The 26,763-nt window shown below is 41.1% G+C and overlaps 1 protein-coding gene across 1 annotated transcript in view; it reads right to left on the bottom strand.

Annotated features, from left to right (window-relative positions):
* LOC308300330 (uncharacterized protein) overlaps positions 1–26,509 on the bottom strand; it is a gene marked incomplete at its 3' end in the record, with an annotated part of 102,961 nt that extends 76,452 nt beyond the window's left edge. Inside the window, exons 1-12 of the mRNA XM_080744146.1 lie at positions 26,368–26,509; positions 22,977–23,051; positions 21,880–21,904; positions 19,268–19,285; positions 17,505–17,558; positions 14,234–14,367; positions 10,863–10,988; positions 8,646–8,703; positions 6,328–6,381; positions 4,999–5,067; positions 4,148–4,287; positions 1,834–1,962 (exon numbers count right to left, since the gene is read on the bottom strand). Coding sequence (XP_080600272.1) covers positions 1,834–1,962; positions 4,148–4,287; positions 4,999–5,067; positions 6,328–6,381; positions 8,646–8,703; positions 10,863–10,988; positions 14,234–14,367; positions 17,505–17,558; positions 19,268–19,285; positions 21,880–21,904; positions 22,977–23,051; positions 26,368–26,394 — 909 coding nt within the window. The 5' untranslated portion in view covers positions 26,395–26,509. The remainder of the gene's footprint in view (positions 1–1,833; positions 1,963–4,147; positions 4,288–4,998; positions 5,068–6,327; positions 6,382–8,645; positions 8,704–10,862; positions 10,989–14,233; positions 14,368–17,504; positions 17,559–19,267; positions 19,286–21,879; positions 21,905–22,976; positions 23,052–26,367) is intronic.
* Between the last annotated feature and the right edge of the window lie 254 nt (positions 26,510–26,763).

Genomic DNA, 26,763 nt, shown 5'->3' with positions numbered 1-26,763 from the left:
ATGCAAACTACTAATAAATACTGCGCTCAATCAATCAAAAAACATATTCCAGACTTTGGTAATTTTATGGGCCTAAGGCATAATGGTTTTGTGACTTCATTACCTTCATATCAGTGATGGTCGTTGCGTGAATTTAATGATAAATGATAATTTACTGTACTTCCAGAGTGCACTGTAATCATTACCTTTGTGGTGGAATTCAGATCAATCAATAATCATGAGAAACAGAGGAGACAAGACAATTCAGGCTTTTGCAAATCCCGCCCCATTCTGCCCTGTTACTATGGTGGGACATTTGACCCTGGGCAGATTGTTTTTATAGTGGCAGTGAATGGGATTTTTTTATTTTTTCATAGCCTCATTACAGCTATATAAAGTACCAAAAAAAACACATCTACGTGATATTAATAAAAAGGGAAGAAACAGGTACAGTAATTACATAGCAAAACAGTAGTTTTCCCCCGAAAATATATGTTTTAATTAGTTTAATCCTCTGGATCAGAGAGAGAATAGAAATAGAAAGAGAAAGCGCATTGCATCTTGGGTAGGAAGAGGACAGCCAGATTATAGTTCTCCTCACATAATATGCTGGCTTTTCGTAATTCTGCCCATTTAAAATATATGTACCCAATCCTGACTCTTAGTTACATTGATAAGGTCCATGTGAACTAGTTTGTTGAAGCTTATTCATTATGATGAGCGAGATCGCTATCACCTCCCGCGTCCGTACTGGACGAACGCCGTGTCGCGCAGAGCGGACAGTTGTTGAAAGCCTGAAGCAACATTCTCCACTGCACAAACTCCACCCCCGATAGCAAAAAGTGAATGTTGTTTTCTGGTTGGCCAGTCAGGGAGTCTCAGGGACCAATCAGAAAGCTGACCAACGGAGAATTATATTAGGCGGTGGTGTGGTCAAGTTTATATAACATGATATCATGGACAGAAGTACAATTAACACTCTGGGCAGTGGTAAGGTAGTTCTGCCAAGAAGAATGGTCCGACACTAGAGTTATGCTGTGTGGCTTCAATGCCTCTGGAACGAGCTGTACCTTTTGGCTTTACCAAAACAATAGTTACTGAGGCCCACTGAAGGCCTCTCTACTCCTAACTATCAGGTATTAGTATCATCATAAAGACCTGATCTACTCTATAACGTCACACATAATCAATCAAAACTCTAATCTACGACACCTTTATATCAGCGATGGTGGTTCCATGGATATACCGGTAATGATCGTTTACTTCTAGAGTGTACTTCATTACCTTCATGTTAGTGAAGGTCGTTCCATGGATTTAACCCATTTAGGCCTAGAATTATTGAATGCTTTAACTATCGGTGCCGCGCTGCGAGCTTGTATATCAGCTATGTTTGAAAAAGTTTTGAAAATGTGTGCAAATCTTTGAATATATGTATTTTTAAAGCAAATGTTTGTAACTAAAATTTTGCTTCTGGGTGGTCCCTGGAACGAAATATTTTGAGATGGGGGTCCGTGGCCAAATAAATATCATTTTGGGGGGCCTTCACATGAAAAGGTTTGAGAACCACTGACATAGTAGTCTCTCAAGAACAGACTAACTGAGCTCCATTTAAGTGAAAAGGACCTTTTCTTTGACGATGGCTAGCCAGATTGCTGACATAGAAGACACTTATAGAATCAAACAATTTTTCAAAAACAGCAGATCTACAAGCTCGCAGCGCGGCACTCGGTGCCGCGCTGTGAGCTTGTAAATCTGCTATTTTTCAATAGTTAAAGCATAAAATAATGATACACAATAATGTGTACCTGTTCTAAATGGATTTAATGATAAATGATAATGTACTGTACTCATTACCTTCATATCAGCGATGGTGGTTCCATGTATTTGTTCCATCTGTTTTGCCAAATCCTGCATCATGCAGTTAAACGGCTGGCTGTAGTCGTATGAACTGTAGTGCTGCAGAGTGGAGGGATGCCATGTGTTCTGGAAACACACAGCACAGAGGTCAGTGTAGTCAATGGTGCATTTACATAGCGCCTTTATCCAAGGCACTCACAGATTGTGCATTACATTCACCCATTCACACACACATTCATACACCAGTCACAGTGGAAACCATGCAAGGCACCAACCTGCCTTGCAACCTGCCTATGTGCACCAAGTGCACATAGTGAAGTTACAATGTAGCGATGGAGGTGATATAAGCATAGTGAACTTACAATGTAGCGATGGAGGTGATATAAGCATAGTGAACTTACAATGTAGTGATGGAGGTGATATAAGCATAGTGAACTTACAATGTAGCGATGGAGGTGATATAAGCATAGTGAACTTACAATGTAGCGATGGAGGTGATATAAGCATAGTGAACTTACAATGTAGCGATGGAGGTGATATAAGCATAGGGAACTTACAATGTAGTGATGGAGGTGATATAAGCATAGTGAACTTACAATGTAGCGATGGAGGTGATATAAGCATAGTGAACTTACAATGTAGCGATGGAGGTGATATAAGCATAGTGAACTTACAATGTAGCGATGGAGGTGATATAAGCATAGTGAACTTACAATGTAGCGATGGAGGTGATATAAGCATAGTGAACTTACAATGTAGCGATGGAGGTGATAGAACAGACCATAGTGAACTTACAATGTAGTGATGGAGGTGATATAAGCATAGTGAACTTACAATGTAGTGATGGAGGTGATATAAGCATAGTGAACTTACAATGTAGCGATGGAGGTGATATAAGCATAGTGAACTTACAATGTAGCGATGGAGGTGATATAAGCATAGTGAACTTACAATGTAGCGATGGAGGTGATATAAGCATAGTGAACTTACAATGTAGCGATGGAGGTGATATAAGCATAGTGAACTTACAATGTAGCGATGGAGGTGATATAAGCATAGTGAACTTACAATGTAGCGATGGAGGTGATATAAGCATAGTGAACTTACAATGTAGCGATGGAGGTGATATAAGCATAGTGAACTTACAATGTAGCGATGGAGGTGATATAAGCATAGTGAACTTACAATGTAGCGATGGAGGTGATAGAACAGACCATAGTGAACTTACAATGTAGCGATGGAGGTGATAGAACAGACCATAGTGAACTTACAATGTAGCGATGGAGGTGATATAAGCATAGTGAACTTACAATGTAGTGATGGAGGTGATATAAGCATAGTGAACTTACAATGTAGTGATGGAGGTGATATAAGCATAGTGAACTTACAATGTAGTGATGGAGGTGATATAAGCATAGTGAACTTACAATGTAGCGATGGAGGTGATATAAGCATAGTGAACTTACAATGTAGCGATGGAGGTGATATAAGCATAGTGAACTTACAATGTAGCGATGGAGGTGATATAAGCATAGTGAACTTACAATGTAGCGATGGAGGTGATATAAGCATAGTGAACTTAACTTACAATGTCGCAGTGGAGGTGATAGAACAGAGTGTAGTGAACTTACAATGTAGTGGTGGAGGTGATTATTAGTGAACTTACAATGTAGCGATGGAGGTGATAGAACAGACCATAGTGAACTTACAATGTAGTGATGGAGGTGATATAAGCATAGTGAACTTACAATGTAGTGATGGAGGTGATATAAGCATAGTGAACTTACAATGTAGTGATGGAGGTGATAGAAGCACATAGTGAACTTACAATGTAGTGATGGAGGTGATAAAAGCACATATTAGTGAACTTACATTTAGTGATGGGACGATATGAAAATGTCATATCACGATTATTGTGTCAAAATAAATCGCGATTTACGATATTATCGCGATAATCCAAATCCATTATCCTGGGGCCGAACATTTTGCCAAAAAAAGACGATCTACAAGCTCACAACGCGCCGCAGTGCGACGCGTTGTGAGCTTGTAGATTGGCTATTTTTTGGCAAAGACATTTGATAGAGTGAAAAAAAAAAGACTGTATCAAGTATGTATATTATATTAAGTACCTTTTACCAGTTATAGAGGGTTTAAGTGGTATCAGATGCTGCTCGGCAAATAAAAGGTGAATTGATCCCAGTGCATGACGGAGGACGATATCCCGATAAATTAAATCTCCACGATACGATTATCGTGAGTGTTTTTTATCACAATATACGATAATATCGCGTATCGTCCCATCCCTACTTACAATGTAGCGATGGAGGTGGTGGAAGCTGAGCAGATGTTTGATGATCTTATCGTGGCTCAGAGTCAGTTTACAGACGGTGCAGAGATAGAATCGTCTGTCAGTCTGATCCTCACAGCTGCATTCCACCAGGTGCTCCAGGCCTGCAGGGAGGAAAAGGTACAACAGAGTAATAAGAAAGGGAACGCATTATTACTTTAACCATTATGTAATGCTTTATCTATTGAAAAAGAGCAGATATACAAGCTCACAGCATGTTTATGTCAGTGTTTCTCAAACCTTTTTCAAGTCAAATACCCCCCAAATTAAGTATTTGGCCGCGGACCCCATCTCAAAATATTTAGTTCCAGGGACCCCCCCAGAAGCAAAATTTGAGTTACAAATGTTTTCTTTAAAAATACATATATTCAAAGATTTGCACACATTATCACGACTTGCTAAAGTATAACAATTCCAGGCCTAAATGGGTTAAGAAATATAACACCGGAGGGTTTGCATTATCATGATTATTGGGCTGAAGTGTCTCATATCATCATTAGATAAGGTTAAACCAATCTACTGCTGTGGATCAGCTAACAGTTAAGTATTGATTCATTGATTGATTGAAGGAAGGAAGACTATAAGAAGTTTGCAAAGGAAAACTGCACAGTTTCAAGTAAAAGGATTTCTCAAAAAGATGTTGGGCTTGTTTCAATCGGGGTCCTTTTTTAACTCATATAACATTGAATGACAGACAAATAAAACACAATATGCAGAAAAAAAATATATATATATAAAAAAATGAAAACATCCTAACAATTGTGATTATGTTGCCTTCAGACAGTCTTATTATTCTGAGACTACAAAGCACTGACCTAGAAGAGGATGCTTCCTGTCGGGGGTCCCCAGGTAGGTCTGTGCGCTCATCCTGGTGGTCCTTGCATCTGTAGACACATGGGTGACACATATTGGAGTTGTGACGACCCGATAAAGCAGGGATTTTCCAACTGGAATGCTTTGGAAGACTCGCAAAGCATTCCCGTGTTAGGGCATTCACCAGATATTCGAATATTCGAATATTAAAGTCACTATTCGACGTTGTTCACTGAAGTTAAATATTCGCTTTTTTTTTCCCTCTTTAAAAAATCTATAGTTTATAAAGCTCGGCTAGATAGGAAGTCATAAGAATGAGTTGTCAATGCCCCTGGTGGATGAATTTGTTAATGCTCTATACCAGGGGTTCTCAAACCTTTTTAGCCTGTGACCCCCAAAATAAACATATTTGAACTGGGGACCCCCACCCTGACAAGCACTTGGAATTGTAGGTATTACATTTAATGTGACTCGGTTCCGCAGATTAATATTGTGAAAATAGCCGATCTACATGCTCACAACGCCTCGCAACAATGTTCGCCTCTTGCTTACTCGATATTTGACAGTTTGGCCAGTCCTGTCAAATATTCGACTATTCGAATACTCTGTTGTCGAATCATTCGAATACTAAAAATCACTATTCGTGAATGCCCCATCACGTGTTAGTTATTCTGAGTGTGCAGGCTGGGTTATGGGGTTGGATCAAGTCCTGATTTTTAACTCATTGAATGCCATTTCAAGATGGCCCCCAAGTACCAGACTGCCACTATCCTAGATTTCTAGTGCACGGATCAATTTTTAGTGCACGGATCGTGCACGCCCATGCACCATATATGCATCATATGTGTAGTACTTTTTAACAGCTTTCAAACAAAAAAATCCGCTTGGAAATCCGTTCAGGCATTCATGAGTTACAAGCCTTCAAAGTCAGACAAAACAGCCATTTTTGACATTTTGAAAGATGTGTTTGTTTGTTATGGGGCTACACATGCAATTTCACAATTGCGATCATGCCTAATACATTTGAGGCATTTTTAGAATTTTTTTTATAAAAAAAAATTTTGAAAAAAAAAAAAAATTGTTTTTTTTTTTTTTTTTTTCAAAATGGCTTCCAACTCGGGAAACTCGGGCTCTGGCAGCCTGGGACTACTGTAATAACTCGGGAAACTCGGGCCTTGGCAGTCAATGAGTTAAGAGTGTGCCATCACACCCTTGACTGCCGTGTAAGGCCAACACCAGGGCTGTGTACAGTATGACCGGAAGCCAACGAGGGGAACAGAAAACATAGCTAAATGATGAGGGGACCCATGGAAAAGTGTTCTTCAACTGACCTGTGGTCCTCTTCAGTCTCTTCAGGCAGGGGGTGTGACTCAGAGTGTGCATCGCTGTCAGAGAGAGAAGAATGGTGAATATGTGTATCGCTGTCAGAGAGAGAAGAATGGTGAATATGTGACAGAGTGTATCGCTGTCAGAGAGAGTAGAGAGAAGAATGGTGAATATGTCCACTCAAGAATTCAGGTTTGGGTTCTGTAATTAATAGGCCTGTCCTCTAAAAATCGACGTTTTAAGCCCCGGGAATCGACGCCAATTGTTTGAGTCGAGGAGTCGAAAATATATATTTTTTTATATCACCAGTTAGCCTACTACTGCGGTGCACTGCTAGACTGGTGTCATGTACTTCCAATTGAGAGATGTAGCAATTGGCGAACAGTTATTTATTGTCTCGCACCAGCATAGGGGTGAAAGTGAGACGGAACGGCCAGAACCGCCGCTTCGTTAAAACATTCGGAGCCGGGAGGGTGTTCCGTTAACTTTTTTGGTGCCATGATTTTTTCTCTTCAATGTCCCGCGATGCCATGGTCTCCATAGACTTCCATGTAATTTATAGTGCACGGATCGTGCACGCCCATGCCTAGATGATGCACCACGTGTGTGCCCAGCTTTCAAACAAAAAAATCCGCTTGGAAATCCGTTCAGGCATTCATGATTTATCAGCCATTATGTTTTCTTCAGATGTAAACAAACATGGCTGCCATGTTTGAAAGAATGGGTTGGTATGGGGGTTAAACATGCAATTTCGCGATCGCGATCATGCCTAACACATTTCTGGAGGTCCAAAAAAAACGCCCCGAGTTTGGGCCGTTTTCAAAAACGGCCCAAACTCGGGAAACTCGGGGTTGGCACAGCGGTGGTACCAATACAAACTCGGGAAACTCGGGGTTGGCACCATATGTGTTAAGAGGAGAAGCACGCTGTCAAAATCCCATATTAAATAACCTGCCACAGCACACACGCACGTCCACAAAGTAATTAAACAATCTACTAAAGTCAAATTAACATACACAAGTGTAGGCTACTTGTTACATTTCCTAATTAAAGTGCTTCTGAATTGTTCCAGTGTTGTAAGTAATCCATGATGATGTTTGTAGTTTGTTTTGCTGTGTTTGCGTCCATGACATGTCCACCCCACTGAGCACGCCGTCTAAAAGTGGTCTAATAGACGTATAGATTTGAAAGTTTATTAGTTGTCTAAACTTAGACTAGATGACTAATAGACTTCTAATAGTCGTCTAAATGTAGACCGTCTACATTTAGACGACTATTAGAAGTCTATTAGTCGTCTAGTTTAGACAACTAATAAACTTTCAAATCTATACGTCTATTAGACCACTTTTAGACGGCGTGCTCAGTGGGTACACTGAGGGCTCTTAGCTGGGAGCTGTGCCTCCAGCTATTTATGATCCGTTTCTGAAATGAATCCGTTCTCGACACCGACTCATTACTCTGTCAGTGCTCGGTGTCTGACAGAGTAATGAGTCGGACTGGATCCCATCGTTCATTTAAAAGAGCCGTTCAAGAGAGCGGAATCGTTCGCGAATGTCTCATCTCTACTTCACGGCAGTGGATGCTGCCGAGACGGGGCAGAGTTGATCAGCGGAGATGTTTTATTTGTTTTAACGGTGTGTTGTACATTGCTATGCAGATAATGTTTGTGCTCGCGCACCGATATCACCGAAAACACCGTACATTCAATTCATCTTAATGTATTATTGTGTTGTGTTGATGAGGACGTTTAAAGCAACACTTTTTTTTCTTTCTTTTTTTTTACACAAAGTAGACTATAAATTATAAAACGATTCGTCGACGCGTCGGAATGAACCCCTCGACTCGAGTCGATTTCAAAAATCCCGAGTCGAGGACAGCCCTAGTAATTAACATGTCACAGTGTAAACTAATCCATTTGGCCAGATATCTTGTTCCATTGTGCCGTTTTTGTATTTATTAATAATCAAAAAAATCACTGTGCAAAAAATTTGCACAGTGAAACGGCTCTTTTTTTCATAATGAAAATTCTCAACTGATTCAGCCATTTGTGTGAGCAAAGTGAGCTTGAGCTTTAACATTTAAGTAATTTGAAGTGGAAATCTGAGATGTGTGTTCTAAATAACTTTAGACAGTCGTGCCAAAATGATGTACAGTAGGCCCGCGAAATGAAATATGCATGTATTTTACAGTTATGCAGTTTCTGACAACGTCTTGTTGCGTTCCATAATATCCTAGGTCACTAAAGTATGCTTTTTTGGTAAGGACTTCCCCATAGAGGTAAAGTAAATCATAAAACAGAGGGGCAGCAGCAACAGCACTGTACCTTTGACATAACTGCTTCCTTTCACCTTTTCAAACAAATCTGGAGGGAGGTCCAGAGCCTGCACAAAGAGAAGATGGAATAAAACAGCTCATATACTGTATATTAAAAGCCTAATCCACCCTGTTCCTTCTGGTTACAACATGATGGGCGAAAATACATTGAAAAGTATTTTGATACAAAATACAAATACTGGGTCAAAAAATGTATCAAAATACAAAATATAAATACAGGCCAGAGAAATGTATTTGAGATTCAAATATGTATTTCGTATTTTGAAAATACATGAAAATACATTTTATAAAAATGTATGCAATGATTAGTAATTTTATAAATTGATTGCCAAGTATTACATTAATTGCCTGTCAGAATTTCTAAGAATAAATTGACCATACTATGGTGTTTGTCTTTGGAGCAGGCAGCCTAAACCTTTACCACTGTGTGTCAGTGTGTGAGAGTGCAGGCCAGAGTTATCATTATCTTCGAAAGCTAGACAGGAACTATGGCATATGAGACTGAATTTACAGCTGCCAGTACTCCATAGAACGCAAAACCGCTCTGCCAGCCTTAAAACTGCACTCTGTTGAGGTGCAACTTGCGCCTTGTGCACAAGTAGGCCATACATGGCCTACTTGTGCACCAGCAGGGCGCGCCATGAGGTGCGCTCACCACTGGTGATGCCAGTGACATCACCTCTGTCATCACCAGGAAATGCTGGTCCCTCATTGGCTGTTAATGATGACGTTGGCAAAAATACTGGTCCCTGATTGGGCTACGGGCTTAAGCACACACAGCTACCTACCTACCTACATACATACTGTACGCAACCGAACACAGTACTTGCACACTCTGCTGGCGCAAGTAATTAGAAATTGTAATCATAACACACATTACATTTGAAGAAAATCAATGTCAAGTGCTATTGGTTGATCACACACACACATGAACCACCAGCAAATTAGAATAGATAAACCTTTGTGAATGTTTAAAATGTGTCCAGTTGACAATACAATTGCATTAAAAAAGTATTTCGTATTTGAAATTCAGAAAATACTAGACCTGAAAGTATCTTGATACAAATTACATCCATTTTTTTCCCATCCCAGCCAAATACAAATTACAAAATACAAAAATGTATTTCAAATACATGCATTTCAAATACTGCCCGTCAACATCAAGGAATTGGCTCAGAAAAAGGGTCAAATTCCTTCTCCTGCTATGGTGCAAAAATGTGGAACGCCTTACCGAAGGCCTTGAAGGAGTGTAAATCCCTACCTTCCTTTAACACTTGGGGAGCCAAACTCGTTCAGGGACGAGTTAAGGCCACTAGATGTCACTGTGCCAAAAGGAAGTTATCTCGTTTACAGACGAGGCAACAAAGAGTTAACTCTACGAGCCTGCAGCTGCCCTCTGAATGACCCGAGTCCATTACGTCACCCGGCAGCTGCTGGCAGCTCTTCTGGGGGAGAAATTGCGGAAGCACTTAACATTGCTTTAGATTCTACTTTGAAACATAAGAACGGCTAAGAATGAGATGAAAACAGCCCCAGGGAAGCAGAGAGCTGATTGTTTTCACGGCGACACTTTACCGCGATGGCCGGTCCCGGTTTGGATTTTAGTTTCGCGAGCGTTTGTAAACAAATGGATTATCCTCCTCAATCTTCTCTGGACACGCACGTGTCGTGCACACGCACGAAGCTTGCGAGGCACGTCAAAACAAAGCGTAAGTCAATGGTGGCACCAGCAACAGCTATAAATGTTATAAACCTTAGCAGCCCATGTGTTAAAACGGCATTGAAAAGCCACGTATACGCTGCTGCTACTCGAAACTGGTAAAAGAAAACGAAGCCTATCCTTACCTCCCCCTGAACTTTCTATCGTAAAAATACCATTTATTTTGCATCGTTTTTTGACTTTTTTTATATATATATTTTCTGCATAGTACTTTGTTTTATTTGTCATTTGCCTGTCATTCTATGTTATGTGAGTTTTTAAAAAGAATACCATAATTGAAACAAGCCTTTAGTTAACCTTGTACCAGTGAACTGTACTGTCATGAAACTGTACCCTTTCCTATGCAAACTTCTAATAAAGTCTTCAATCAATCAAAGGATATTATTTTGCGACGTGCACCACATGTCATTTGCATTTCTGACTAATAAAGTATAAAATCAATCAATCAATCAATCAATCAATCAATCAATCAATCAACTTTGTGACCTGCACGGTCCCAGTGTGCAGAGCCCAGGTCTTCTGGGTCTCCATGTGGGCCTGGGTGTCCACACAGAACTCCATACGCTGGCTGGGAATCCAGGAGAACCTCAGAACATTTGGATTGGTGTAGCTCTGGGAAACACAGGAGAGAAACATCTCTAAGTACAGAGAGCATTTATCCAAGCTGATGTCCAGTGCCGCTAGCCATTTGGGTGCCCTACGCCAGTGGTTCTCAACCTGTGGGTCGGGACCCCCAGGGGGGGTCCCCAAATGATTAAGTTAATGTGCAACATTGTTTAATCTCACTCAACAGTAAACAAACCAACTTAAACGTTTAAGTGTGTGTTTCAAAAGTGACAATTTAAGGACTCTAAAATGACAAATTAAACATTGGCCAAATTGTCAAATTGAGAAAGAAATTGTGAAAATAGCCGATGTACACAACGCGTTGTGAGCATGTAGATCTGCTATTTTCACAGTAGAACCTGTTATACAAAATGTAATGCCTCAACTCTTAGTGCTCGTCAGGGTGGGGGCTCCCCAGTTAAAATATGATTAGTTAGGGGGTCACAGCCTGAAAAGGTTGAGAACCACTGCCCTACGCAACAACTGGCTTTCGGCGGGTGTCTCCCGCACGTACACGCTCGTTTTTCCTCGGTTAAACATTATTAAACGCACATTGCAGATTGCTTCTGCATGCTGGGAGAGCACGGTAAACAAGAGAACATAAGTGTTAAAATGTTTTCATATACTGCTTTCTATTGATTTAGCCATTTTAATGATTTTGAATTCAGTGGGTGGGGCAAGCGTACAAGTGGCTAAATATGTCTTTTTAGACACAATAAGCCCATTCCCAAGATGCACCACAATCTTTCATGGGCAGATGTGGGGGCTAGTAGTGTTACTGTAAATAGTAATAAAGCAATTGATTCTTATCATATGTTTAAAAGGACATATTTAGCCAATTGTACGCATGCCCCCACCCACTGAAATCTAAATCGTTATAATTGCTAAAACGACAGAAAGAAGTAAATGAAAACATTTTAACACTAATATTTTATTTTCTCTAATTACAATCTAAAATATGAACTTTATAGTTGATATTTAACCACTTGAACCGTACCATCCCTCTTCTGGGGGGAAGGTTCACACCAAAAATAGTCGATCTGAATGTGAGTTTGTAGAACTGCTATTTTTGAGAATTGGCCTTAGATGGAAAAAATAACTCATCAAAGTGCAAATCAGATCTGTTTTACTAAGCATAGTGAAGTGATATTGATGTAGTGATATTGATGAACTCCAAATGTTATCAGATTATTCCGAGACACCCCTGGACAGGCATCACAGCACCCTGCCCTACACACAGTGGCCCTCATTTATCAACGTGGTGCAGATCAAAATGTTGGCGTACACCAACATTTAGGCGAGTCTCGACATTTATCATTTCAACGTGACTCTGCTCGTCGCCGATATTGGGTTAAATAAATTAAACGTAACCGTGGGGTCTCTCAATGTATACAGTAGCTACTGTACACTATGCTGGAGTTAATGATGAAACCCGACGTTCCACCTGTGCCCACAGCTCACCATCTTCCCCGTGGAAGCCGTGGATATATTGTTGCCACCCAGAGATCGGAGTTAGAACCATCCCCTCATACAAAATAATAGCAGCTGGCACTCAACACCAGCCAGCAGCTTATAGCCTATTTCATTCTTCAACCACTGCATTCAGATGACCTTTAGTTTCCAGGTTCTGTCTGTCATTAACGTGGCGAGCCCGTGATATCATGGCCATGGGGAATTATGATAGCTTGTAACCAAATGAACACGCTCTGTCAGCGCACGGCACGGATATGGTTTAAATTAATTAATCCAAAAGGTATGGCAGTGACTTGTGTCATTCATGTCGGGGCGTTTCAAGAATATTTAAGGATGTGTTATTTAAATTTCAGCCTGCACATTTATCAACGCTGGGATCAAATGTACGCCAGGTGTGTCTATTTAGGACGTGTTCGTAAATGCCACTTGAACGATGTCCTACGCAAAATTTGGGTGAAAAATACAGTGTTTTTTACACAAGGGCCAGTGCGTGCTGTGCATGCGCCTAGCTTAGTAATTGAAGTGTCTCTCTGTGTGTAGCAAGGCCATTCTTTGTCACAAAAGGGTGGGGATACACTTGCCGGAGAATCACTCCGACCAATAGCATTTGTTCACCGATTAATATCAAGTAGATGTTTTTTTTGGTACTTTAAATAGCAATAATGAGGCTATGAAAAATCGTTTTTCCCCATTAATTTCCAATGTAAAAACAATCTGCCCTGGTGTTTCTGTCCCACTGGGATTAAACAAATTAAAACATATATTTTTGGGGGAAACCCCCTGTTTTGCAATGTAACTACCGTACTTTGGTCTCTTATTAATATCACCTAGATGTTTTTCCTTTGGTACTTTAAATAGCAATAATGAGGCAATGAAAATACGAGAGACAGCCGCTGATACGAACGACCTACGGCCTGGTCGCGACCTAGGCCACGACCTGGAGGTCGTAGGTCCCGGTTCTGGAGGTCGTAGTTCGCGGTACATACTTGTTAGGTCGCGGCCGGTCTAGTTTCGCGACCCCCGGCCGTGGTTGCGCCACCTCGGTCGTCCCCGGGCCGTTGTTGCGCGATCGGGCCGTTGTTCAGCGACCTGGGAAGTCCGCGGTCGTATTTAAAAGGTCTTTTTGCAGAATATTCTAGAGCAGCAGCGCTATTCAACCTTTTGAAGCTTGTGATTGGCTGAACCGGAGGTAGGAAGCGCTAGTCACTTGGACCGCGCGAGGTGCACCAAAACCTATCCTTAACCCTAACCCCAACTCTAACTCTAACCCTAACCTTAACCCTAACCCCAACCCTAACCCTAACCCTAACCCTAACCCTAACCTGCCGACACTGAGTAGCTAACCTGCCGACGCTGTTGAAAACGAGCGCTCCTTCCCTTAGCAAGCGTAGAGTTTCTAAACTCGCGTCCCTTCCCTTAGCAAGCGTAGAGTTTCGATCGCGGCGCTCCTTCCCTTAGCAAGCGTAGAGTTTCTAAACTCGCGTCCCTTCCCTTAGCAAGCGTAGAGTTTCGATCGCGGACTTCCCAGGTCGCTGAATTACGACCGAGATCGCGCAAAACCTCCAGAACCGGGACCTACGACCTCCAAGTCGTGGCCTAAGTCGCGACCAGGCCGTAGGTCGTTTGTATCAGCGGCTCTTGCTGGAAAATACCCCCTCCCCCCATTCACTGCCACTATAAAAACAATCTGCCCTGGGTATTTTGTACCACTTAGTAACAGAGCAGAATGGGGCGGGATTTGACAAAGAGTGAATTGGTGTGTGTCTCTTAGAACTTACATAGTAATTGCGGCAGTGCTCGGCGGAGCTGAAATGTCCACTTAGGTCAGAGACGGAGTCCTCACAGGCGTGACACAGGTAGAGCAGGGAGCCACACTCTGAGCTCAAGACCAGAGAGACCAGAGACGGAACGCCTGGGAGGAGAGAGAGACCAAGAAAGAGTTATTACTAGGGTTGTAACAATACATTTTAATAGCGATTCGATACATATCACGATACATGGTTGACGATACGATACATGGACAATATTTGTTCATTCATGGCGATACGATGCGATTCGATTCAATGATTTAAAATCGATATAGTAACTATTTAGCAAAGAAATTAAATCTGTGTGAAAGGTGTGGATAGTGCAGGTTTTTTATGGGAAACATGTATTATTATGGATATAAATAAGTAAACACAGTGATTATCTGCCAAATACATGGACATTGTATATTGACAAACCTGCACCTTGACATGAACCCAGAGATTACACACATTTATCGATAGACCAAAAAAGTAATTAAACTACCGGTACTCCTTTTCTTTTTTTTTTCTTAAAAATGCTAAATTAAGTAGGTAGGTAGTAGGTAGTATCGATACAATCGATTCTTTACACTGCCGATTCGATACGATACAAATTCAAAGGATACGATTCGATTTTAGCTGTTTTCATTTCGATATACTTCGATTTTTTACGCTAAAAACGATATTTCGATGCAGTTACTATATCGTTACACCCCTAGTTATTACGTTAACCATTATTTTATTTTTTAACTATTTAAAAATAGCATCTGCTATTTTCTATGTGTGTTGTGTAGCTATAAGGGCGGGGTGTCATATTATGATGACCATTACTGACACATCTGCATAATCACTAGAGGGCGCTGCAAGCAAATGCATCAGCTGTTAATTAGATAGATAAGATACCTTTATTATCCCAAGGGGGGAAATCAGTCGCCCGGAGGCAGCACAGCAGTTATTTACAAAGTTACAGAGAAGATATGAAAAGAAACTTGCACAGTGTACACAGTAAAGAGCAAGGCACACCAAAAAAAAAGAGAACGAAGAATATATTCAGAAAGTGTCAAAACAGTCAACGCTCATAAGTGTAATAGCAATACTTAAAAAGCAAATAGCAATACTTAAAGCTATACTGTGTAAGATTCTCAACTAGTGGTCAGTAGCCATATAGCAAACCGCGTTCGCGTCTTTCGCCCGTTTTTCGTACCTTCACACCCCCGCGTCTGCCTCCACAACGCCGAGAGCTATCTTTAGAGGGGTCCCTGGTTCCTGGGCGTTCAGGCATTCCGGAGAAACGGACGACTTCACCCTGCCTGGTAGGCGAGATTACTTTTTGAGTAAAGAGACACACGGCGACTACAAATATGGCGACCCCACTTCAAGACCAGGGCAGATAAGCTGTGATTGGCCGGTAGTGTACCATGTGTGCATGATCGGCGATGTGATTGGGCAACGTATACACAACGTATACAGATGATGCAGATTACGTCATCATGGCGCGAAATTCTCCCCCCCTCACGGCTCATAGAAAACATATAAAGAGAAGGCTTCAGAAGCTGAAAATAACGGAGTGGGTGTTCTAAAACTTTAGCGATTTAACAGTTAGGACAATTTTAAGATTTGTTTTATAAAAAAAGTTACATAGTAAAACTTTAAAGCACAACTTATCAATGCAGTGCCAAACAAAAAGTGCCCATAACAGTCAATGCTAGTCAGTGTTACAAGTATCTCACCACCATTAAACACAAGCAAAATACTCAATACTACTAACACAACCTAATAGTGCAGAGCCAAACAAAAAGTGTCCAATGGTCAGTGCAACAAAAAACAAAACAAAAATTAACAAGCACGCGTTGCTTTGCACACGCTCACACGGGGAGGGTCCTGAAAGTGATTGACAGGTACGTCACTGGCTTTTTTTTTTTTTTTTTTTTTTTATCCGCTTGCTGCTAAAAAACTGTTGGCCAGCAGCCATACTTAGATCTGACCGTGCCCTGATGCAGTATTTTGTCTAAACAGGTCTACTCGTCCCAGTAAACTCTAACAGAGATGTCTCCTTATCTTCTTTGTTTACATTCCCTGCTAGGACCAAGCCCCCAGACACCAGGGGGAGGGCTGAGGCCAAATTGACATGGTGGGCGTTTGAGGTACTGCAGCGTTTTTACAGATGGGGCCAGAAACATGAACACACATCTATGCTCCTTTGAATTGACTGCGCGTTCATAGCGGAAGTGCTCGTTCATGACATGGAGCCCCAGCGTGTCCATGAACAAACTCTATGACGCAAAACACGTCACTTGGGCCCCATTACGTCACATTTTACAACTGGAAGAAGGGCTTCATGCGCTGGGTGAGCAACTCAATACAAGTGGATGGGCAGGGATATCTGGTGCCCTCTCTATATTTATTATAACTCTATGGCTAGGACACTTCAGACTAGGGGGGGCGATAAGGTGATAATTATCATTGCGACGATACAATGTCTCCACGACATGCCTTTTCAGAGGTATCGTATATATTGTGATACAATTGAGGGACCCTTGTAAACAATCCTGTTTAATCGTTAATACAGAGATTCTAGCAGAATTTAATTTAAACCTGCATTTTGGTCTAAATTTAAAGTTCTCAAATTTTAAAAATGTCAAGGTCTCCCCTTAACTCTGACAGTATACAAATGAAACCAAATGGACCCATAAGGGTCCATTTGGTTTCATGTGTATACTGTCAGAGTTACATACTTGTAAAGTTCAATTTAGACCTCCTAAAAGGAACCCAGAGAGTCTTGTTTTTGTCAAGTAACTTGAAAAATAACCATAAAAAACAATGTGAAAAGGAATCGTGATGAAATCGTGTATCGTGATACAGCTTGGGAAAATATTGTGATATTGTATTTTTCCATATCGCCCACCCCTACTTCAGACTCAATCACAACTGTGCAGTAATAACTGGAAAAAGCGCCTCTTGGTAAGAGTCCGCAAATTCTGCCCGAACCCGATCCTACCCGACCTGACATTTAGGGTAGGGTAGGGCCTAAAATGTAGGCTAATTAGTCAGGCCAGGCCAGGCCAAGGGCTCAATGAAAATAGGAAATATATATTTGTATTATTTATATTACTTTTACTCTGTGATAAGAGTTCTCAAATTCTATACCCGGCCTGGCTAAAACGTATGCTAATTAGTCTTTCATTTTCAGGCCCGTCAATTAAATCAACACTGACACGCACGGGCACGCACGCACGGACGCACGCACACACACACAACTAACCTAAATATGGGTCTATCAGGGACTTCCGCAGAGAGGGAATGTGGTTCAGATAAACTGGAAGAGAGAGAGAGAGAGAGTCAGACAGACAAGGAGAAACATCAGAAATGCACAATATTAAAACAATAGACTGTTCCTTGTATCAATATGTTTGTCATTAATCACTTAAAGGTAGTGTAAGTGCTATTTGTGGGTTAAAACAGTGGTTCTCAACCTGTGGGTTGGGACCCCCAGGGGAGTCCTGAAATTATTTTGGGGGGTCCCCAGATGATTATGATGAACTTAACGTGAAAATTGTTTTCTCACTCAACAGTAAACAAACCAACATAAAATGTGAGAGGGTATCTTCACATTTCCAAAGTGACAATTTAAGGACTTTTTAATACCTCTAAAATGGCAAATTAAACATTGGCGAAATTGTCAAATATCAGAGGCAGACATTTTGAAAATAGAAGATCTACAATTATGTTGTAGATCTGCTATTTTTACAATAGAACCGTGTTATACGGAATGTAATGCCTCAACTCTTGGTGATCGTCGGGGTGTTCCAGTTCCAATTTTGTTCTGCTCGTTTCTTTGTGTCATTACTTCTACAATTGCACTGGTTTCATCTGTACCCTGACTGACTTCTCTAGTTCTTTAATCCTGATTTCAATCTCCCTGTGTGTGTCATTGTAAAGCACCTTGGATAAAGGCACTATATAAACGCACCCATTTACCATTTACCATCATGTCTCTCTCTCACTTAGGGATGGGACGATAATCGTTATTATCGTTTACTGTGATAAAAAAAACAAACAACACTTGTATCGTGGAGATTTAACTTCATTGTGAAATCGTCCTAGATGCATATCCGGTACCACTTAAACCCTCTATAATTGGTCAAACAGACCTGGAAATAACGTACTGTACTTGATACAGTCTTTGTTTCACTCTTGAGTCGAGCAAATCTCTTTGCCAAATAATAGCAGATTTACAAGCGTGCAACGGTGTGAGCTTGTAGATTGGCTATTTTTTGGCAAATGTTCCGCCCAAGGTTAATGGATGTTGGGGTTATTTTGATTATCGTGATAACATCGTAAATCACAATTTCTTTGCTCACAATAATGGTGACATGAAATATTCATATGGTCCCATCCCTACTGTCTCTCTCATAAACAACGTATGTTAAAACCCATTCAGAATGGGTACACATTATTGTGTATCATTATTTTATGCTTTAACAATTGAAAAATAGCAGATATACAAGCTCACAGCGCGGCACCGGGTGACGCACTGCGAGCTTGTAGATCTGAAAAATGGTGAAAATTTGAATTTTGACCCGATTCTATAAGTGTCTTTTGAATCCTTCTAAGGTTTTTTGAAAAAACGTCAGCAATCTGGCTAGCCATCGTCAAAGTAGAGGTCCTTTTCACTTAACTGGAGCTCAGTTAGTCTGTTCTTGAGAGACTACTATGTCAGTGGTTCTCAAACATTTTCATGTGAAGGACCCCCAAACTGATATTTATTTGGCCACGGACCCCCATCTCAAAATATCTAGTTCCAGGGACCACCCAGAAGCAAAATTTACAAACGTTCGCTTTAAAAATACATATATTCAAAGATTTGCACACATTTTCACAACTTTTTCTAAAATAGCATATCTACAAGCTTGCAGCACGGCACCGAGTGCCGTGCTGTGAGCTTGTATATCTGCTATTTTTCAATAGTTAAAGCATTCAATAATTCTAGGCCTAAATGGATTAAAGGGATGGTTTTTATCTTACCTTGGCCCCGAACAAACCCTGCATCCAGAGAGAAAAACAAACAGATCAGAGGTGAATTCAAACACATCTTGAGCTCAGTAGAACTCTACCTGACTATAGCAGTGGTTCTCAACCTTTTCAGGCCGCGACCCCCAAAATAATCACATTTTAACTGGGGACCCCCCCATCCTGACAAGCAAAAATAGTTGAGGCATTACATTTTGTATAACACGGTTCTATTGTGAAAATAGCAGATCTACATGCTCACAACACCTTGTGTTGCGAGGCGTTGTGAGCATGTAGATCTGCTATTTTCACAATGTCTGCCCCTAATATTTGACAGTTTGGCCAATGTTTAATTTTTCATTTTAGAAGTATTAAAAAGTCCTTAAATTATCACTTTAGAAATGTGCAGATACCCTCTATACACTTAAACGTTATGTTAGTTTGTTGGGGGTCCCGACCCACAGGTTGAGAACCACTGCTCTTAAGTAAACGCCTCCTTTAGTAACACATCTAACTCATCTAATTTCTAAACACACACGTTATAAACCAGATTCAACTCATTTAGCTGTGTTTAGCATCATACGTATCACAGATGTTTCTTTTTTAATCATTGAAAAGATTATGGCGATTATGCATATATATATATATATATATATATATATATTTATATATATATATATATATATATATATATATATATACACATACATACAACACACACACACGCACACACACACACACACACACACACACACACACACACATACACACACATACACACACACACACACACACACACACACACACACACACACACACACACACACACACACACACACACATGTAATCATTGTGGTCTAATGATGACATGTACTGCATACAGTAAGCAAACAGAGCTCTGTATTACAGTTAGCCTGCAGCATTCCTTGGGCTGTATAATGCATCAAGAGATGTAAAGAGTGTGAATCATAAAACAAGAGGCCCTCTACTGCCAGCACTGTGACCTTGGCTCCCTCCCTACACTCCCTACATTCTAACCTTATCTACAACTGCTGTTAGATCCAACTTCTCAGCGCTCACACTCAAACTAGCAAATATATTCAGCAATCCAGCATAATAATATAATTTCACCTCATCAATGTTCTGATAAAAAAAGGCTGAACTTTTTGCCTGGGCTCATTCTAACTGAGAGCTCTTACACTGTCTCCTAACAGATTCATTGTGTATTTTACCCCTGCCTCAGTATTGTGTTTGGTTTGGTAGAAGTTGGTTGAATTGTACTTTCACCACATCTCCTATACGGCTCCAACTGATACACCAAAGCCCTCGGTTTGATGACCTCAGGCAATAATGAATGCTCTACGTTTGAATGCTCCATCTTTAAACATCTGTTGAAAAGAAATTATGAAAGCTCCTTCTTCTCCCACCCTACCAAAACACATCATCAGTCAGTCAGCCAGCCAGCCAGCCAGCCAGTCAGTCAACCAGCCAGCCAGTCAGTCAGCCAGTCAATCAATCAATCATTATCTTGAAGGCAAACTGGCATAGTATTGCCCCGCCCTGCATTTTTTAGTTGTTATGCCAACCGATTCCTCCCCACACCCATTTGTGTGTTGTCACTACTGTCGTATCCTACTGGCTCACCTGCCAGTGAGGAGCCCCCACCGGGAGGACATACTGTTGTATCCTACTGGCTCACCTGCCAGTGAGGAGCCCCCACCGGGAGGACGTACTGTCGTATCCTACTGGCTCACCTGCCAGTGAGGAGCCCCCACCGGGAGGACGTACTGTCGTATCCTACTGACTCACCTGCCAGTGAGGAGCCCCCAACGGGAGGACGTACTGTTGTATCCTACTGACTCACCTGCCAGTGAGGAGCCCCCACAGGGAGGACGTACTGTTGTATCCTACTGGCTCACCTGCCAGTGAGGACTCCTCCTCCTACTCCTCCCACCCAACCCTCCCTGCTGACAGGCTCCGCCCCCAGCCTGTAGGAGTATGTGTCGTGTCAAATATCACCCTCCTCGCTCGGCGTCCCTCCCCTGAACACGGGCCAATTGTGTTCGTATAGATAGAGACTAGACACAGGACAAAGCCAGATGCACCTAGGCCTGTCACAATTATTACAAAATCGTCTAATCGCAATTATTTGAGATAATCGCAATTATTTTGCATAATCGTCATAATCATTTCCATGTTGACATTTTTTACAAATAGCAGAAATAGAAGATTTACAAGCTTACAACGCATCATGAAGTGACACATTGTAAGCTTATAGATCAGGAATTTCCGCTATCTTCAAAGTATAAAATTATTAAATCTGCCCTGTGCAGTTTGTGATTATGAGGCCTAAATGACAAACAGAAATCAATGCCAAGAACACAATTAAATTGTTAATCGCAATTATTTGAGTGACAATTAAAATGTATAATCATGACAGCTCCAGTCACACCGTGGTGGGTTCCATCCTCCAAACTCCACAGTGGTGGGCAGACCCTTTAGCACTGCACCACCCCGGTGGAGTGCCCCTAGTATAGTTTACACAGTGGTGGGCAGACCCTTTAGCACTGCACCACCCCAGTGGAGTGCCCCTAGTATAGTTTACTAAATATAAGAGAGGGCCTTACCTTTCTGAAATAGTTTAGCCTTGTTCTGTGGGTAGAGAACAAGAGACAGCTTTAGTAATGAGTAGCTGAAAAAGCTCACAACATGACACAGCTGAGCATATCAGTATTGATGATGGAAATAAAGAATGGAAACAAGAGCTGTCTTTTGGTGGTTTATTCAACAAGTAAATGAGTGTGCACGTTTGCTTTCCGGACAGAAGTACAGAGTTCTCTCCGGAAAAAGGAAAAAGAGAAAACAAGCGAATATATAAGATGTGTCTGAGGAACAGGACGGGAGGGGCCTCCCCGAGCTATCAGTCCGGAGCACCAGAGGTGCGAGTGTGTTGCTATGCCAATGGAATGACCTTGATGCTTCACAAAGACTTCTCAGTGGAAAAAACGATACTCCCTCTCTGATATCACAAGACCGGAGAGTGGTCAAGTGAATCGTACTATTAAATCAGTGACCATCAACCTGTCACAGCAGAACGCTAAAGTTGACATATGTATTATCATTCTAGCATACGATTAGACACAGAAGCAAATATACTGTATACATATGACCTACACATGAACTGAGGCTATGGTGATGGGAGTCACAATGGTGCTTTGTAAATGTACAGTCCAGCAGTAGGCACAGGTCAAATAGCCCAAAGTTCCCTTCAGTGGAGACTTACACAGATTATATAGGTAAAAGAAAGAGGTAGTATTAGATAATTAGAAAAATCCATAACAGTATTTAAGCCAATTACAGGCGGCTGCTATTCGAAACTGGTAACAGTAAACGTAGCCCATCCTTACCTCCCCCTGACCATTCTATTGTAAATACCTTTTTTGCATTGTGTTTTTCACGAGTTTCTTTTTTCTTCAGAGTACTTTGTTTTATCTGCCTGTCATTCAATGGTGTGTGAGTTAATAAAGGGATCTCAATGTAAATAAGCCATGTGTTTACTTGATCTTATCCTTTTAATTGACCGTGTACCAGCAGCACAATTTACAATTAATCAGATGGATAGAGCATGTGTCTGACTGATCAGCTGATCAGGGTGGCCCGCTGCCCACGCAAGCCACGCCTCATTTCTCTTATCTCTCCCTGCCCGGGGAGGCTGATTACATACCTGTTTATGTCTCTTTGTTACCAGATGTTGATGGAAGTTATTTGGATTGGGATGATTCCAGTCCAGAAGGCAAATCTGACAGGAAACAAACAATGCTCTGCATCAACTTTACAGGAACAGGAAACCAGTAAGACTCCCTAAATCGGGAGAAGCGGCCGTCAGGTCGCATACACAAACTTTAGAAGGCAATGGTAGCCAATCAGGAGGGAATATGGGAAATGGGACAGATCCATGTTGATGACATGACTGTAGACATACTGTGTACAGCTTTGCGTGATTTTAGGGCAAAATCTGTAGGAGCAGTGTCCAAAAATTTGTTTTGCAAGAATTGGCCTCATGGTGGCGCTAGAAGAGGGCCATGTGAGAAATGAAGGGTGGAGGTTGTGGTTTGGCAGCCAAGGAGTGTGTGTGTGCAAAGTTTGGCATGGATAGGGGCAACAGTGGCAGAGATATGAGTAGGGCAAAAGTGTGACGTGACGTGACGTGATGTGACTGACTAACAGCCGGTGGAGGTTTTGATAGTAACTGCGACCTGACGGTCAACTTTACAGGAACAGGAAACAAACAATGCTCTACACTACATTACAGGAACAGGAAACAAAACAACATCATCTCTACATTAGATATACATGAATTATATGGCAGTGGCTCTCAAAATGCGGTCCATGGACCCTCAGGGTATGTAACTCTGAGAGTGTACAGATGGAACCAAATGGACCCTAACCCCGTAAGTGTTTTACAGCATCTTGCAATGGGCCTGGTGTCACGCTACACAACTAAGATACCCATGTACCTGACAAAATACTTCCAACACGTCAAGGATGTTCACAATTACAACACCAGAGGCAGCTCCACAGATCATGTCCAACCCAGATTGGGCACAAAAGCCTCACCCTGACCTTTTTATTGTAAATACCATTTATTTTGCATTGTTTTTTTACGTCTGTTTTTCTTATGATAAATAGTGCATAGTATTTATTTAAGCTTTTTTGGGTGTTTCCTTTTAGTTGACCTTGTACCAGTGAACTGTACTGTCATGAAACTGTACCTTTTCCTATGAAAACTTCTAATAAATTCAATTAATCAATCAATCAATTTTACAGGGCATTTGGTTCGACTCAGAAGATGGAGTGCTTGAAATTAAACCTCCAATAGAGCCTCTGCGCAGTCTGCGGTGGTGTAAGAAGAACTCAACCCCAGTCAGGCACGTGCACACATAGACATCAAGGGGGGCTTGAGCCCCTGCCCCTTTATCCGTCTGTAAAAAGTGCCCTCTCCAGGCCATGAGTGCAGTTTTCACTATGATGAAAGACATGCAAATGCCCCTTCCATGCCATACCTGAAAGCTACAAGATAATTGCCTTGTCCAAACTCTCCTGAACTTGAATGCAGCATCTTATGTTGAAAGAATTGCGCTCTCTGTGTAGAAATCCAGGCCCTACGCCATCTCAAGTATTCACTTGATTATGCTTAGTTCAGTGTGGTATCAAGTACCGAAAATAGCCGACCTCCAAGCTCACAACGCATTGCAGCACGACTTATTGTGAGCTTGGTCTGCTATTTTTTATATTTTCACCAAAAGGCCCATTTAGAAATGTCAGACCCTGCCTCTCTAACATTCTCTGCACGTCCCTGACCCCGGTCCAGATAGCCTACTCCAGGTAAAATATTATACTAGTCTACAAGTAAATGTTGCTTGGTCAAATGTGTATAAAGGGTATGCATAAAGTGAATGGCAAATTGAGTGGCAAAGTCAGTGGCAAAGTGAGTTTAAAGGAGTAGTTCACCCCCAAAATGATTTTTTTTTCCTATTGATTACTCATGCCATGGAGAGTAGAGTTCAATAATATTTTTTTGTTTTTGTCGCATTCCTAAGACAAAAATGTGATAACAATAAATTTACCCCCATTGATTCCGGATTTCGAAACGGGTCACCATCCGGAATCAATGGGGGTAAATTTACTCAAATCAAATTTTTGTCTTAGGAATGCGACAAAAACCAAAAAATATTATTGAACTCTACTCTCCATGGCATGAGTAATCAATAGGAAAAAAGTCATTTTGGGGGTGAACTACTCCTTTAACGTTGTTTAATGCAACCAGATTAGTCATTTTGGATGTATGGGCTGTCAAGGCCAGAACGTATTATTTTGCCACTCAGTAGGCGTTCCCACATAACTTCTGGGTATGATGATGATGTCACACGCATACTCTCTATTGAAGTTAAAGCACTGGAGCATTGGTGTTAAAGGACAACTTTAGTTTTTTACAACAAGGGTTCATATTTGAGATTGTAATCAAAGAATATAAAATATGAGTGTTAAATTGATTTAATTTACTTCTTTCTATTGTTTTAGAGATTCTTATTTCAGTGGTTGGGGACATGCGTACAAGTGGCTAAATATGTCACTTTACACAGAATAAGCCCATTCCCAAGATACAACCCAACCTTTCATGGTTGGATGTGACTTATGGGGGCTAGAAGTGTTACTGTAAATAGCAATAAAGAAACTGCTGGCTTATTGTGTCTAAAAATACATATTTAGCCACTTGTACGCATGCCCCCATGCGTATGTCTTCGCCCGTTAATGAAGACATTACCAAGAGCGCTCTAGTCTTATATAATAAACTCTGCTGACATCATCGCCAGGAATACTGGTCCCTCATTGGCTGTAGGGGGACACCTACATACATACATACATTCCCAGAATCCCATCCGTTTTCAGGGCTCATTTAGGGGGTCTTTGACTTGACATTGATTGATTGATTGATTGATTGATTGCTTGATTGATTGATTGATTGTTTGATTGAAGAATTTATTAGAAGTTTGCATAGGAAAAAGTATAGTTTCATGACAGTACAGTTCACTGGTAGTTTGGTACAAGGTCAACTAGAAGGAGATCCTAGTAAGGTTTTCGGCTTATTTACACTGGAACCACTCTATATATCTCATATAACATTCAAAGACGGACAGATAGAACACAGTACTACTATGCATAGGGAATTGTCAGTAACAAAAGGGGGAGAGAGTCATAAAGAGTTAAAATAACATGGGAAAAATAAATAAGGTGAAATAGGAGATATTTACAAAGGAAAGGGGGAGGTAGTTATGGGCTTTATTTACATGAAAAACTTTGAGAAGCAACCACAGCTCTGGAGAAAGTAAAGTGACAACAACCCAGTAGTTAAAAGTGTGTTAAAGTTCATACATAGCGCATACATACCTGAAAGTAGTTAATATAAAGTGTGTTAAAGTTCATACATAGTTCATACATGCCTGTCAGTAGGCCTATAGATATAACGTGTGTTAGCCCTGAATACAGGACGGTCATATGACCGTCCTGTATTCAGGGCTAAACGTGTGTTAAAGTTCATAGTAGTTCATACATACCTGACAGTGGAGTCCTGGGGGTTCCATGATCAAACCCTAGCTCTCTGAGCTCGTGTCCTGTGTTGTGACAATAAGGATTATTCCCTGTTTTATACCATTGATCTGTAGTTTAGGAGAGAGAACCATTATAAACCGTTATAAACATCTGTGTGTGTGGTTTCCGCCTATGTGAAATGAGCAGAAATAGCGTTAGCAGAAATAAGGCTTCCGGCGCCGATCTCTTCAGAATAAGAGTACCCCTAAAGCCATTGAAAAACGTTGAAAACAGATAATTTTGTCATAATATGGACGTTAAAAATATAGATTATTATAGATTAAGTATCTAAACGAACAAACAAAATGCAAATGTCCGAAAATGTCACTTTCTTGAGCGGGGGGCTACACTGGAAAGCCAAC

The sequence above is a fragment of the Nannobrachium achirus genome, assembly GCF_963921795.1.
Source record: "Nannobrachium achirus genome assembly, chromosome: 16".
Classification (NCBI taxonomy): Eukaryota; Metazoa; Chordata; class Actinopteri; order Myctophiformes; family Myctophidae; genus Nannobrachium; species Nannobrachium achirus.
The sequence above is the reverse complement of the archived record's forward strand: the minus strand, read 5'-3'. Positions and strand labels throughout refer to the sequence as shown.